The sequence below is a fragment of the Geospiza fortis genome, unplaced genomic scaffold (genome assembly GCF_000277835.1).
Source record: "Geospiza fortis unplaced genomic scaffold, GeoFor_1.0 scaffold16, whole genome shotgun sequence".
NCBI lineage: Eukaryota > Metazoa > Chordata > Aves > Passeriformes > Thraupidae > Geospiza > Geospiza fortis.
Genome location: NW_005054302.1, coordinates 1491946 through 1505196, shown reverse-complemented (window position 1 = coordinate 1505196; position 13251 = coordinate 1491946). Strand labels below are relative to the sequence as shown.

The window sequence follows — 13251 nt, the reverse complement described above, 5'->3', positions numbered from 1 at the left end:
AAACGTCCGGTAATTCAAGGATAATAAAAGAAATAGAAGGATAATAAAAGAAATAGAGGAAAGATTAATCAATGTAGCACTTGCAGCACATCACCTTTCTGTGCAAAACATTTGCAACCATGAGAATCTACCTACTAAGGACAGGCAAAGAAGGAATGTAACTTAATAGAAAAAAAAATTAGGTAAGACAGCACCTCTGAATCTTTAAGATCCTGATCTTAACTAGGCGCAGCTAGCAGCAGTTGCCACATTTTAAGGGGTTGCTTTTTCTACCAGATGAGCTTCAAGGTAGAATGGTTTAAATGAGGCAGAATCACCACAGGACGAGGATACACTGAGTTTTGGAAAGATCTGCTGCATAAGAAATGCTCCCCCCCCATATCTTGAAAGTCTGACAAATGGCCGTAAGTCTGTATCTCAACCACTTGACCCCACAGAGTTGTCTACCACACATGATGGGTAACTTGGGTTTTATTTCAAAGATCATAAATAATGCTAAACCTCTGAATCTTGATGTACTTTGGTATCCTCATATATAGTATGGAAAGTGATACTTTGTAGCTATGACTCCACAAAATAGAAATAGAAGTAGAAATAGAACTTAGAAGTATTGTTGACAAACCACTTTGAACTTCCTAAACTCAAAGTAATCCAGAACTGTGGCATTTTACACTGACTGCACTCATGCAGTCACTGTAATGCATCATAGCCCACTGGAGATGTGTGCTTTGTGACAGGACTGCTGCCGACAGATATTTGCCTGTGAGGGGCTTTTACTCATGGATTTTATCACTCTGGGAGAAGTGGCCCAAGAGCTTTTGTGAATGAAATCATCCAGTTAGGACAATGCCCAGAGCTGGCATTCCTTTCCCATTTTAAGACCATGACATAGAGCTGGTTATTTTCATGAACATCATTTTCTCCCTCAGCTTGCTTTTTCTCCTCTCCACAAATTATTTTCTGTTGTGGTCTGTATCTTTGTACCAGAACAAATGGCCTGGGGAAGAGGGAATCACTTCACATATATTGTTAGCTAGTAGACAAATTAAAGTGAAGTTCACTTTGGGTTCAAACTGTCAGCTTGAAGTCAAAGAAAGTGCTCTCAAAAAAGGACCAAAAAATGAATGGCAACTCCTGGATTCATGTTTACTTTTTCACTAGAAATCAGCCCTCAGGTGAACTGTGTTTCCAGTACACTTAAAGTACTGTGGACTGCCAGCCCATGTAGCAGCTCAGTGCACTTGTTCCTTCACAGGCACTGCACTTGCTTTCACCTCTGCACACTCAGTGTTCCCAAAGAGTTCTCCAGCTAGAACACCATCTACCTTGCAGCCTTTACAAGGGCTACTCACTCACCTAAATTTGACTGCTTGAGTGCCTCAAGGAGATTTAATTACCCAGCCCACACTTACCTGGACAAGCCTGAGCTGTATCCCCATGGAAGGCACGCCCTGAGCATTTAATGACCAGGCATTTCAGTAAAGCTTACTGGCATGGCAAAACCAAAACACATCTTTGCCTCTGCTCAGAATGAGGGTCTCAGAGGACACCTGCCTGTAAAATCTGTCTCAAGTTGATATAATCATGCATTGTAGTCTAGTGGGACTTGGAAGGAAGAAAGTGGACTGCAAAAGTGTTCAAGGACACCAAGTGTGCAGGATAATCTCAGTAACTGAGAAAGAACCTGAGTCCTGCTCATCAGGCTTAAGAGTGGAGCCTGCAGGAAAATGAAGTGTGCAGTCCAGAGCAGTTGGTTGTGTTTCTGAAAGCTGATGTTCATTAGTAACCAGCTGTCAAGCTGTGGGTAAGCCCTGAGCTTTGAGGAAAGAAACAGCTCATTCTGCTGTGCAGGGCTCACCTTTGTCATTTTGTTATGCAATGTCTGTCTTTGTCATCGTGCTGATTTGCACTAAATTGTGTATTATCGGACCATGAGTCATGGCAGCATTATTCCCTGGGGTCTGTCATAATGGCTCCATGGTTTGAATGATGTACTGGAAAAAAAAGGAGTTGGTATTTTTCAAATTACAACGTGCTCACTTTTCTAGTATTTATAGCAATGTACTTTCAAAGAGCTCAGTATGCATAATAATTATTTCAATGTAATAAATAAAGCAAAGGCAGGAAGAATGGTCCTGTAGTTAATGTGCCAGACTGGGAGACAGGATATCTTTATTCTATTTTTGACTGTGCCAGATGCCGTCTGGGACCTTAGAGAGATTGTTAAGCCCAAATTTCCAAAAAGATGCATCCTTTGCTCCAGTTACTAATGTTATACACAGAGAGTGGTTCTGGGAAAAAAAAAGAGGAAAGAAACACACATTACTCAAAATTTATTAGTGTAGTGGAAAAATGTAACAGTCTAATCAAAGGTGAGAGCTAATTATTACTAAAAAAAAAGAAAAAAGAAATTAAAGACTACTAATACTAAGAAATATGCTAATAAATAATGCTACTACTAAGAAATTAGGAATGCTACTACTTCTGAAAGAAAAAAAAAAAAACAGAAATAATAAACCATTTCAATTTCTTGTAGTCACACTCTTCCTGTCTGCCTTTTTTTGGTGTGATGCTTATCCTTGCACTGCCGCTCTGAGACCAATGGTCGACAGTGCTGGCCTTTGTAAAGCAGTGGGTGTGGGGGCTGCAGCTGGTCATCAGTGTCTTACCAACAAATTCTTTGCGGAGAAAAACAACTCTTATGGGGCTATTTTTGTGTGGTTTTTAAGAAGCCTTCACACCTTGCTCTTTATCCATTTGTCTACTGCTCCACTTTACATCCAATTGTATTATATGGGATGCCATTTATGTGTGGTACATACTTGTTCTTTGTGTAATCCCTCAGCTATCTTTGTCCACTTCCCAGGTCTGCACTGCTTTAGCTGACTGCTGACGAGTTCTTTGTAGCCCCAAGTGCTCCGTTGCCAAGGCTGTGCTCTTTTTTCCGTCATCCTCTGCCTCTTCTAAAGTGTCCTGTGAGTCCACTCTCAGGGGACTCTGCTGTCATACCAGGCCTGTATTCCTCTACACATTATTATGTTATGCATCGTTATGTTAGTTATAAATGATGTTATACATCATTATGTTAGTTTTAAGTATCTCATTGTCCACAGCAGAACTTCTTGTCACTCTCCATGTAAAAGCCACAATGGCGCCATACAAAGTTAAACAAAAGTAAAACAGTTAGACATAGCTACCTTCCCATTAGAGATATTGCTGTTGCAACAACTAAGTGAAAGAAAACCACAGACAGGTCAATAAAAGCTCAGACAAAATGAGGCTCAGTCCTGAGGCCTTGCAAAGTCAGTACAAACCCTGTGGCCTCCTGCCAGCAGTGGTGGTATTAGGCTACAGGCTGAGAGTAATTGCATGCAAGTTCTGCTTGTCTAACTCTGCATGTCTTAAAACAAACAAACAAACAAACAAACAAACCAACCAAACCAACATAATGGACTCTCTTGATCTTAAACCAAATCCTTGTGCTGTGGTGCTTTGCCCTTGTTTACATGCACAGGATCAAAATGAGCATGATGCAGATAATATGCTGAGCTACAGGGGAGGTATCTGTCACTCATCATTACATTTTTTAAAAGGTTAAAAAAAAAAGGCAAAAAATCCAGAATTTGCTGTTTCTAGGTTGATAGAGAAAGTGTGCTTGGCATCACTCAGCTTAAGAAAATAAGTGAAATAGCTTAAGGATCTTCTTTGCAGAGACATTGGTATCTATAGATACAGGATGTGACCTTACATATGTGAACATATGTCAATGCGTGCATGGCCTGCCTGGAAGCTCTTAAAGGAGCTGGAGTCTTCTGTACTTTATAGAGCAGAAGGGGTTCAACAATAACACTTCTCTTACAGTTCACTATAACCCACAGATTTAACTTGAAGGTGGAAAAAAAGATGATGAATTGTGCATTGAGTGGGAGCATGGGAGAGGGGTGGTGGGGTAGAGAAAGGGTAAACCATTTCCTGTAAGTGAAATGGGGGGAAAAGATAAAAAATTTGGAAATGCAGGCATCTTTATTGTTTACATGTCATTCAGGCTTTTCAGATTTTCGAATAATGACATATGTAAATAAAATTAAATGTTAATAGAATAATCATATTGATATGTTGGAAACTGAAATTTATACTCATTTTATAGCAGGAGGTGGTCTGTGATTTGCCTGAAAATTAATGAAAAACTTCAAATTTGCATGTTTTTAAAGACACATTCAAAATACAGTAAGCTAAATTGGAACAAGTAATTTTTATTTCATGATAATGGTGTCAACAGAAAGAATTTATCAGGCTGGAAATTGACGGCATTCCCCCTTTCCCTGCCACTCCATGCCCTTGTAACAAGTCCCTCCCCAGCTCTCTGGTCAGCCCCCTTTAGGTACTGGAAGGTGCTTTAAGGTGTCCCTGGAGCCTTCTCTTCTCCAGGCTGAACAGCCCTCTCAGCCCGTCCTCACAGGAAACATTTAAGATGAGATTGATTTCCAGAATGTAAATAGTTCTCAAAATGCATGAGGTGCATTTTCATTATTTTGATTCACTTCCCTCTTCCACAGCTAGGTTGCTGGCTAATGTGAGTCCAATATTCTCTGGCTTTGTAATCAATGAGATTGGTGCAAAGGGAATCCAAGGCAGGCATAAAATACTACCATACTGAGTTGGTGGCACTCACTTTGTACAGTTGTCAACAAATGCAGAAAAGCAAAAGTTAGTCCCAAGGAGATGTTCTCAAAAAGACTGAAAAGAAGCTTGAGAGAGTGGACACACTTATTAAGGTAAATACTCAGGCGCACATATGTAAATTTCTGAAATATGTTTTGAGCCAACTGCTATGGCCAAGGCACCATATGATTGGAAATATGATGGAATTCAGTATATAGTTTATCTGTGACCTGGACTTTGCTCTAAATACCAGGAAAAAACTTACTTACTATGTAAAAAAGCAGACTTACTTTTACTATGTAAAAAACCCACACTTACTATGTGCACAACATAGTAAGTAAAAAAAAATTAAACTCACTGAAATACCATTTAGTATAAAAAGAGGGACTTTTTACAAGAGTATGTAGAGACAGGGGGAATGGCTTTGAACTATCAGTAGGTTTCAGTTGTGTATTAGGAGGAAGTTCTTTGCTGTGAAGGTGGTGAGGCACTGGAACAGGTTGCCCAGAGAAGCTGTGGATGCCCCATTCCTGGAGGTATTCAGGGCCAGGTTGGATGGGGCTCTGTGGAAGGTGTCTCTGCCCGCCCATGGCAGGGGTGATGGATTTAAGGCCCTTTCCAACCCAAAGCATTCAGAAGAATAGAATTATGTGATTATATTATATTCCATACCCTAAAGACCATCACCCACAGCTCTGCTTGTTTGCAGTGCTTTGGCAGGGATGCTGGAATAGGATAAAATATCCCTAGGATAAAAGGCACACTGGTCTCTACCCCGCTGCTGTTCAGGAAACAGGTCCAGCTCGTGCCCTGCTAACTGAGGTTGCTTCCTTTGCTGGGAGCCCTTCCTGCAGGCTGGAAATCTGCTTCTCGGACACTCGTCTCCAGGGAGGTTGCAGAGAGGCAGTGTCACTATCCCCATTTCCCCAGGGCGGAGGAGGGACAGGGAGGGGCGGTGGCTCCCGTCGGGGCATCTGGAGAAGCAGTGCTCCGAGGGATGTCCTGAGCGCAAGCCGGCGGTGTCCCTGCCCTCGGGAGGATCGTGGGAGCCGCTCCAGCACCTCGGAGAGCTCCCGGGGCCGGGCCGCGCCGGCAGCGCCGCCTCACCCGTCCCGGCGAGGCGCAAGGGGAGCAGCAGTCGCCGCCCTCGGCAGCCGCTTTCCTCGGCGCGATTTCAAACCGAGCTAATTCGTTTTGTTCAGAAACTAGCACTGGTTTAAGGTCGCGTTAGTATCTCCACACGCGGAGAAACAAAGGCCACGGTGCAATGTCCAAGGAGCTTCTGCCCTGCCCTCCCTCCCAGGGCAGATCCGGCCCTGCGGAGCACGAAGGGAAACGGGTTTTTCCCCAGTCCTGGATTTTTCCTCCCTCAGGGGAAGCTGGGGCTCGGCAGTGTGTGTCCCCTTGCCTCCCGTGTTCACGGTGTGTAGAGCCCCAGAGAAGCTGACTTTAGTCGTACCCCCTCCCTGCTCAGGCTGCTCTATCATATGACAAATGCTCATGAGGTCTTGGCCTTGACAAGCTGCACCTGGACTAAGCCCCTCTCCAGCTTATCAGAAACACTGTCTGTTCCCAGGAAATAGTGTTGTCTAATGAGCATTTGTTTTTTAACAAGCAGCCTTGGAAACTTATTTTTCTTGCCTGAATAACAACCCAAGTGGAATAATATTTCTGTTGATGAACTTTCACATAAAGTTACTGACTCAAATTGCGGCCAGTATGAAAAATAATTATGACTAAACCCCATTCTCTTATAACCCTGTGGACAGTGGTCCAAAGGGAGATCCTTTTGAGCTCTCAGTTCCCAAAAGATAAGGGGCTGATGTGTATGTCTCAAATACCAATGATCAGATGGCTGTGGAGCCAACCAAGGACTGTTTGTAATAACAGATCAGAATTGTTGGTAATAACCAAGAACTACTGGCACTAGGATGCTGTGAGAAAGAACAAGTTTTGGCTGGAGAAGGGGGGGCCAGGTGGAGGGAGGGCAGCACTTTTCCATGAGAAAGAACCACAGCACAGAACAGTAGAGTGCAGGAATTACTGGCAAGAAGTAGACATGTTCTATAAGGTGGGATTGGCAGCTGGCTTTCCTCAGTGCTATTTCAAATCAACCACCAAGATTCCTGAAGCCCTCTGACCCATTTCCAGAAAGGCCTAAAAGAACAGACTGCATGGTAATTGATTAATATGGAAAATGAGAAACGTGTCTTTGGGGTGGAGAAACTTGCTGATAAAAGGGCATTCCTAAGTCCAGGTGGTGCCCCCAGAGCCTGGACATCTCATCAGCTGAACTGGCTCAACTGGACCACTGCTTATCAGCTGGATCGATGCTGAAACAAGAATAGACATCTTATCAGTTGGATCAACACTGGAACAAGGGCTGATGATGCCTTTTCATCTCTCTTTTCCTCTTTCTTTCCTTTTCTTTTTTCTCTTTTCCTTTTAAAGATTAATAATTCCTTTTAAAATTAGCCTCTTTAATTTCCCTTTTCCCTGCCAACCTCCCTCTTTATCCAAAACCCCCTGCCATATGCCTAATTCTTCTCTTCCCTTCACCCTACCCCTTTACCCAAAACCCAGTGCCATGTGCCTGTATAGCAGGTCTAGGACTAACACACAAATTTCCACATCAACTGTGTAATTTGCCAGTAAAACTCTGTTTGTGGACCCTCGGATTTTTGTCACTCCTTTCGACCAATGAGCATTTTCAAAGCTGAAGTGCTCCCTTCCCCTTAAAGGGAGGGCTGTCACACGGTGCCCTGTTGCCAGTCACCTTCCCCTTCGGAGGCAGGTCTGCGCTCCCAGACGCACCGCCAAGCCACCACTTGCTCCTTGTTGTCTGGCGCCCTCTCCTGCTGTGAGACACTTCCTCTTGGAAGCCGAAGTTTCAGACGAATTCAGCTGGTCCAGGCAGCGCACGGGGATGTGCCGTGGGATGCTCTGGGGCCCCGTGCGCTGGGGCTCTGCACGGGCTCTTGCTCTCAGTGTGCTTCTGTCCAAAACAGTCCCGGTTATTCAAGTTGTTCTGCCTTCCCCAATTCTACCACCATCACAGTGAGAAGGAATCTCACATAGTGAGAAGGAGTCTTGTCACGGTACTTCCTGGGGTTTTGGATGCCTCAAATTGCATTACTCACATCTCACAGCCTAGGTCATAGAGAAAGGAGCTATAACTTGGTTCATGTCAGAGCACAGTGGATGCAGGAGAATAATGAGTGATTGAAATCAGCTGGGAGGCCAGAATCACAGTTTGAGATTAATGTAACAAGAAAAAAAAAAAAATTGGAGTCTAGACTTGGAGATACCTTAAAATGAAGGAGGGAGAGGGCTAAATTTTAGAGACCTTTTGCTGAAATAATATGATTCTTTACTCTGACTATGTACATTCAAGTTAACTGCTACACATTATGCAGGTTAACTACAGCATGTGCTCATATGCTTACTGGCAATTCCTACTCTTTCAGGGTTTATATGTATTTGAACAAATACATTGAACAAATTGAATAAACTGTATGCAAAATGTGTTGAAGAACACAGTAAAAGAAATTGTACTAGTAGCCAAAGTGCTCTATTCATGCATTACTCAGTCAGAAAAGGGCAAGACCTCTGTATTAAAATAGCAACATGATATGCTTTCCTGGGCACGCATGCCTGAAGGTAAAGAGTGAGCCATTATTAATGTAGCTCAAATGTGTGTGAACTGCAAAAATAGCTCACAGGCTCTGCAAGGTATGTCAGATGCTCAGCACTGTAGAAACAGTGCTGTGAAAGGAAATACACCACAATGGAACTGGCCAAGTTGAAGTCTTAATATTACTGATGAGATGGAAAAGTTCAACATACAATCCAAGTGCTTTTCTTGGAAGTACAAGCAATACAATTTATCTGTCCCATGTTACTCGAGACAAGAGCCCCAGCTGTGGTTATAAATGCCTGGAGTTCGGCCTTCAAAAGGACTGATTAATATAATGGGACAAAGTGATCCCACATATACCATTTTAGCTGTTCAACCTGTAAAACGAAATCAAAGGTATATCTGTTTTGTTTTAGTGTGTGTATGTTTCATTTTTGCACTTCAGGCAATTCACATTACACTAAAGATAAATTTAGTGCTGGAATAAACACCTTCTGGAATAAGTGTGAATGCCAAAGAGCAACGTGCACTGACTATCTGGTGAACCTGCTCCAGGTCTCTTCCAGACTAGTCAAAGTCTAGTGTAAGCCCAGGGGAAAAAAAAAGAAATTGAAGAAATTTTGCTGTGAGATACCTTGTGTGTCCAAAAGGTGGGATAACCCCATTCCCCCTGTAAACATGAGCAGGCTGAGCGAAGTCTGTATTGTGCTGGGCAGTGCTTGCCTGCTGTTGATGCTTTCTGTGTGCAGGCTGAAATCAGATTAGCTGCATAGGATCTCAGGAGAGCTAATTATATTTTTATTTTTAAAGACTCATCTCTGAGTGCTGCACTGTCAGCATGGCTGTGTCTTTTGTTCTGAATGGTGCTCTGACCACAGCTGGGTATGCACAGCTCCAGTTATAACCATGGTATATGACTGGAGAACAATAATCCTGAGCTTTCTGACATTTGCCCCCTCTCTCCCATGAAATCCTGCAGACTGCACTGATGTATGGTCAGTGCATTCAAAAGGAAAGTCAGGTCTCAAAGCCTCTTCAGGGACTGGCAAATCCTACAGCCCACAATCAAATTAATGTGTCTCATTTGTGAAACAATAATCCAGAGATGATCTGGACTGTTTGTCTGAAGAAGATCCCTGCATCTTTTTCTGAACAGGTGGTCTGTAGCAGACAGCTACCACAACAGGGACCATGCTAGTCTGCCTACTGCTTGTGACCTGGCTCTCAGCTGGCTCCTCATCCTTACTGAGAGAGAGCTCATGCATTCCCGCTGCTCTCACCTCAAAAGGCAGCTCCTCCCCATCGCTGTCCTTCCTAAAGAGCCTGTATCCATCCATTCCAGCACTCCAGCTGTGTGAACTATCCCCCCAGGTCTCTGTGATCCTGATGAGATCACAGCCTTTGAACTGCGAACAGACCTGATTCCTCCTGCTTCTTCCCCATGCTTTCTGCAGACCAGCACTTGAGATGCTGAGTTCTTGGAGAAAGAAAAGTATCTGTCCCACCTTACTGACCTGCAGGGCCAGCTTTATTTGTGTGAACAGACCTGGAGTGAGTCCACTGCAACTCTCTTCTGTTATGAGGTTTCTCCTGCCCACATCACGTTGCCGACTCTGATTACCAGCTTGGCCCACCATATCCTCACACAGTTGCAGGATGTCCTGCCCCATCCCACATCATTCCTGGGTGGCTTGGTGGGCAGGTTGGTTGGGCTCTGATCAGTCACTTGGTAGTTACCAGATAACTGCACAGGGTTACTTCACCAGGAGCTTGGGCATGGCGAAGTGGCATCTGCTTTTAAAAGCAGAATAGCTATTTCCCATTAAGGCAAAAGCATGAAGTGACAGGACATAACCTGTTACCATTTACTGCTTCCTTTTATAATTCCCTATTTGCACATGTTGCTAATTGTTGTGTGTTACTTGGCAACACAGGAAACCACTCCTTTGTGATATATTATTAAAGAAGAGACTATTAGGGAGACATACAGGGCCATAATATCAGCTAGAAAGTCACTGATAGCATCACACATAAAAGAAATAGAAAAATCTATTAATTCAGCCTGATATTTCTCTTTATCTTTGCAGGCATCATGTTTAAGGCAGATCTCTTGGTCATCTTCAACATTAAGGTTTTCTACAGGCTCTGGATTAGTGCTACCAGTTCAATTTCATTTAATATTTCATTTTAAATGAACTAATTTGTAAAAATTCTGCCAACATTTTTCTATTTATTCTCATATAAATAAATTATGTTTCTTAATGTCACCAAAGGACAAGGTAAAAAAAAGTGTTTGGAGGGAGGGGGTGGCAGAGAACTGAAGTTTTATCACAGTAATGGAGGTAACGGAAGCCAATACCAAACTGAATCACTATAACTTAATTGGTGCCATTAACACAGTATCTTGGGAAAGCTGAGTAACAAATTATATACTTCTCAATGGAGGGGAAATACTTGACAACTCTCACGTGACAGGGCAGGAATATAGTAGTGGAGGGTTAATGTTTCTTTTCCCATAGCCTTCAATTTCTTCAGAAAGCTCTCACTGTGCTTTGGGATATTCCGCTTAGCAGCTTAGTTAAACATTCCCTGTCACAGATGATCTCATCTTGAGCGATGTAACTGTGTTCTTACACACAATCGCTGTCCTACTAGAATGGAAAAAAGGCACAGGGAATCTCTCTTCATCTCTCTCTTCATCAGTGCATTAGTGTAGCAGTTGTAAGGATTAGAGTTAAAATGGACCTGGAAGGACCTGACCAGCAAGGCAGTAGTGAGCCAAAAGTAGGTTTCTACGTATGTGTCTTTTCAATCAGGCACATTTCAAATATTAAAGGAAGTCATAAAGAAATAAGGAAGCAACAGAAGACATGTATGTATTTGTATACTGTCAGCCTCAGCAGCTAACAGAAGTAAAAGAAAAAAAAATGTCAAAAAAAAAAGCTAGCTCTTACATTTAAATCTCCTCACTCTTTACTGCAGCTAAGGAAGCACTCAAGGGAGAGGACAACAACCTCTGCAGTAATTAACGGCACAAATTACATCAGAAGAGATCTTAATCATATCCTTAAATCATCTAAATCTCATAACAGAGTTTCTTAGAACTACTTTCAGGAATGAAAATAAGCCCCTCTGTTGAATTTATGACACAAGTTTTCCACTTACAGAACTGAAGTGGACATCGCATGGGATTTTATAGCTACCCTTGAAGGATATCATGAGCAGATGTTCTAAGTGACACACCTGGCACAGAAGCACATTTGTCACGGCCACTGTCTGCAGGCAGAGAAAGGCAGTAGGACTTGTTCACTTCAAGTACTCTGTCTACTGCTCAGAATACACACAGCAGATTAGTGCACAATTCTGCATTTCTCCAGGGATTGAGATGTAGGTTGCTCAGAAGACAAGCTTTGTAACATCCAGCTTCTCCTAGAAACCCCTGGAGCACTTTGAGCTGGGCTTTTATGTACAATAGTAACTAAAAGGTCAGGAACAGAGCTGGGGAAAAGTGGGGAAAAAAGTGGAAACTGAGACTGAACATTAAGAATAATAAATTTTCTTACTAATCTACAGGATATGGCTCAACAGTAATTCACATAAAGCCTCAATTATTTAACTTGCAACTTTATTTCAGTGTAATTCATTGGTATAAAGTTTAATACTAATTATACAGATACTGGGGATTTCAAGGGAAGTTTATTTTGTCCTTTTTAGTGTCTTTTGCCACTTTGTCCTCAGGCATGTTTCAAGAGGACTAACACTACATGTGTACCTTAAATTTCTGTACAAAAGCACTTCAAGTCTTTGTTTTGTTCTTCTGAGTAGGATGCCCAAAACATGCATATGATAGACAATATAACGGTCAAGGAAATGTTTCCCCTCTTTAAACTAAGGCAGTTAAAACCCCCGGAATATTGATTGAGTAATTTGGAAGAGTAAAAAGGCTTCCTTAGTGCTCATTTATTCTTTGAGCAAGTAAGACACACCCTCTCGGAATTATCAGATTTGATAGCTGTCTGCACTAAAAAGACAAAGATTGTCAAAGACAGCATTTAATTATATACATTTCATAATGCCACTAACTCATCCACTTCTGAATAAGAACTCATCAACGTTAAGAACTGTGTAAACCCACATGCAAAAATTGCCATAGAATTTTTTAAATAGAACCAAATTGGCAAGTTTTTGGAAAGGATATTTCAATGGTTAAAAAAAATTAATAAAATGAGCACTTCAAGTAACTTAAATATCTTCAGCAAACATGTCCAGCAAGAGACTCTCTGTAAAAGAAATTGTTCTTAGAACAAAAAGCTAACAAATGGCTATTTAGCCACTATTTTTTCAACACAGTGGTGGGTCTGTGTGAAACATTTTGTCATCTAAATAAAGCAAGTCCATTACAATGTTAAAAAACATACATTAAGCAGGACTGATTAACTATTGCATTTCTGTATTTACAAAAGTGCTTAGCATAACAAAATTATCTAAAAAAATATAAACTTTACCAATATCATTTGGTTCTATGTGTGCTCCTAGATCTGCACTTGGAAAAAATAGTATTTACATTGTTAGATTTAGATAAGTTTCTATAATTTTTGAAGAAATTTAACAAAACTCCCCCCACAAATGGACCCATATCTAAGTTAACGAATTTCATCTGGCTCATAAGAGAGCAGGAGCAAATCCTTGAGTGCTGAGCAGTACAAACAATTCTAGCCATTATCTGTGGCATTAGACCCCAGAACTGGCTGCCGACAAATTGGGCAGGTGGAGTTTTCAGAAAGCCAGCGATCAATACAATGAATATGAAACTCATGCGTACAAGGTAACTGCCTTAGCTTATTCCCTGTTGCATATTCATTAATGCAAACACTGCACGTTTTACTCCATTCATTTTCGGTGTGAACATCCCCATAGTTCCGTGTAGAAAGATTGTCAATCTGCTCTTTGGT

General features: G+C 41.9%; 1 protein-coding gene across 1 annotated transcript in view; it reads right to left on the bottom strand.

The window, feature by feature from the left end:
• Positions 1 to 11907: 11907 nt before the first annotated feature.
• RNF6 (ring finger protein 6) overlaps positions 11908 to 13251 on the bottom strand; it is a 6616-nt gene continuing 5272 nt past the window's right edge. Inside the window, 1 exon segment of the mRNA XM_031066125.1 lies at positions 11908 to 13251. This exon segment is cut by the window's right edge and continues 26 nt beyond it. Within this exon segment, the coding sequence (XP_030921985.1) occupies positions 13012 to 13251 (240 nt within the window). The 3' untranslated portion in view covers positions 11908 to 13011.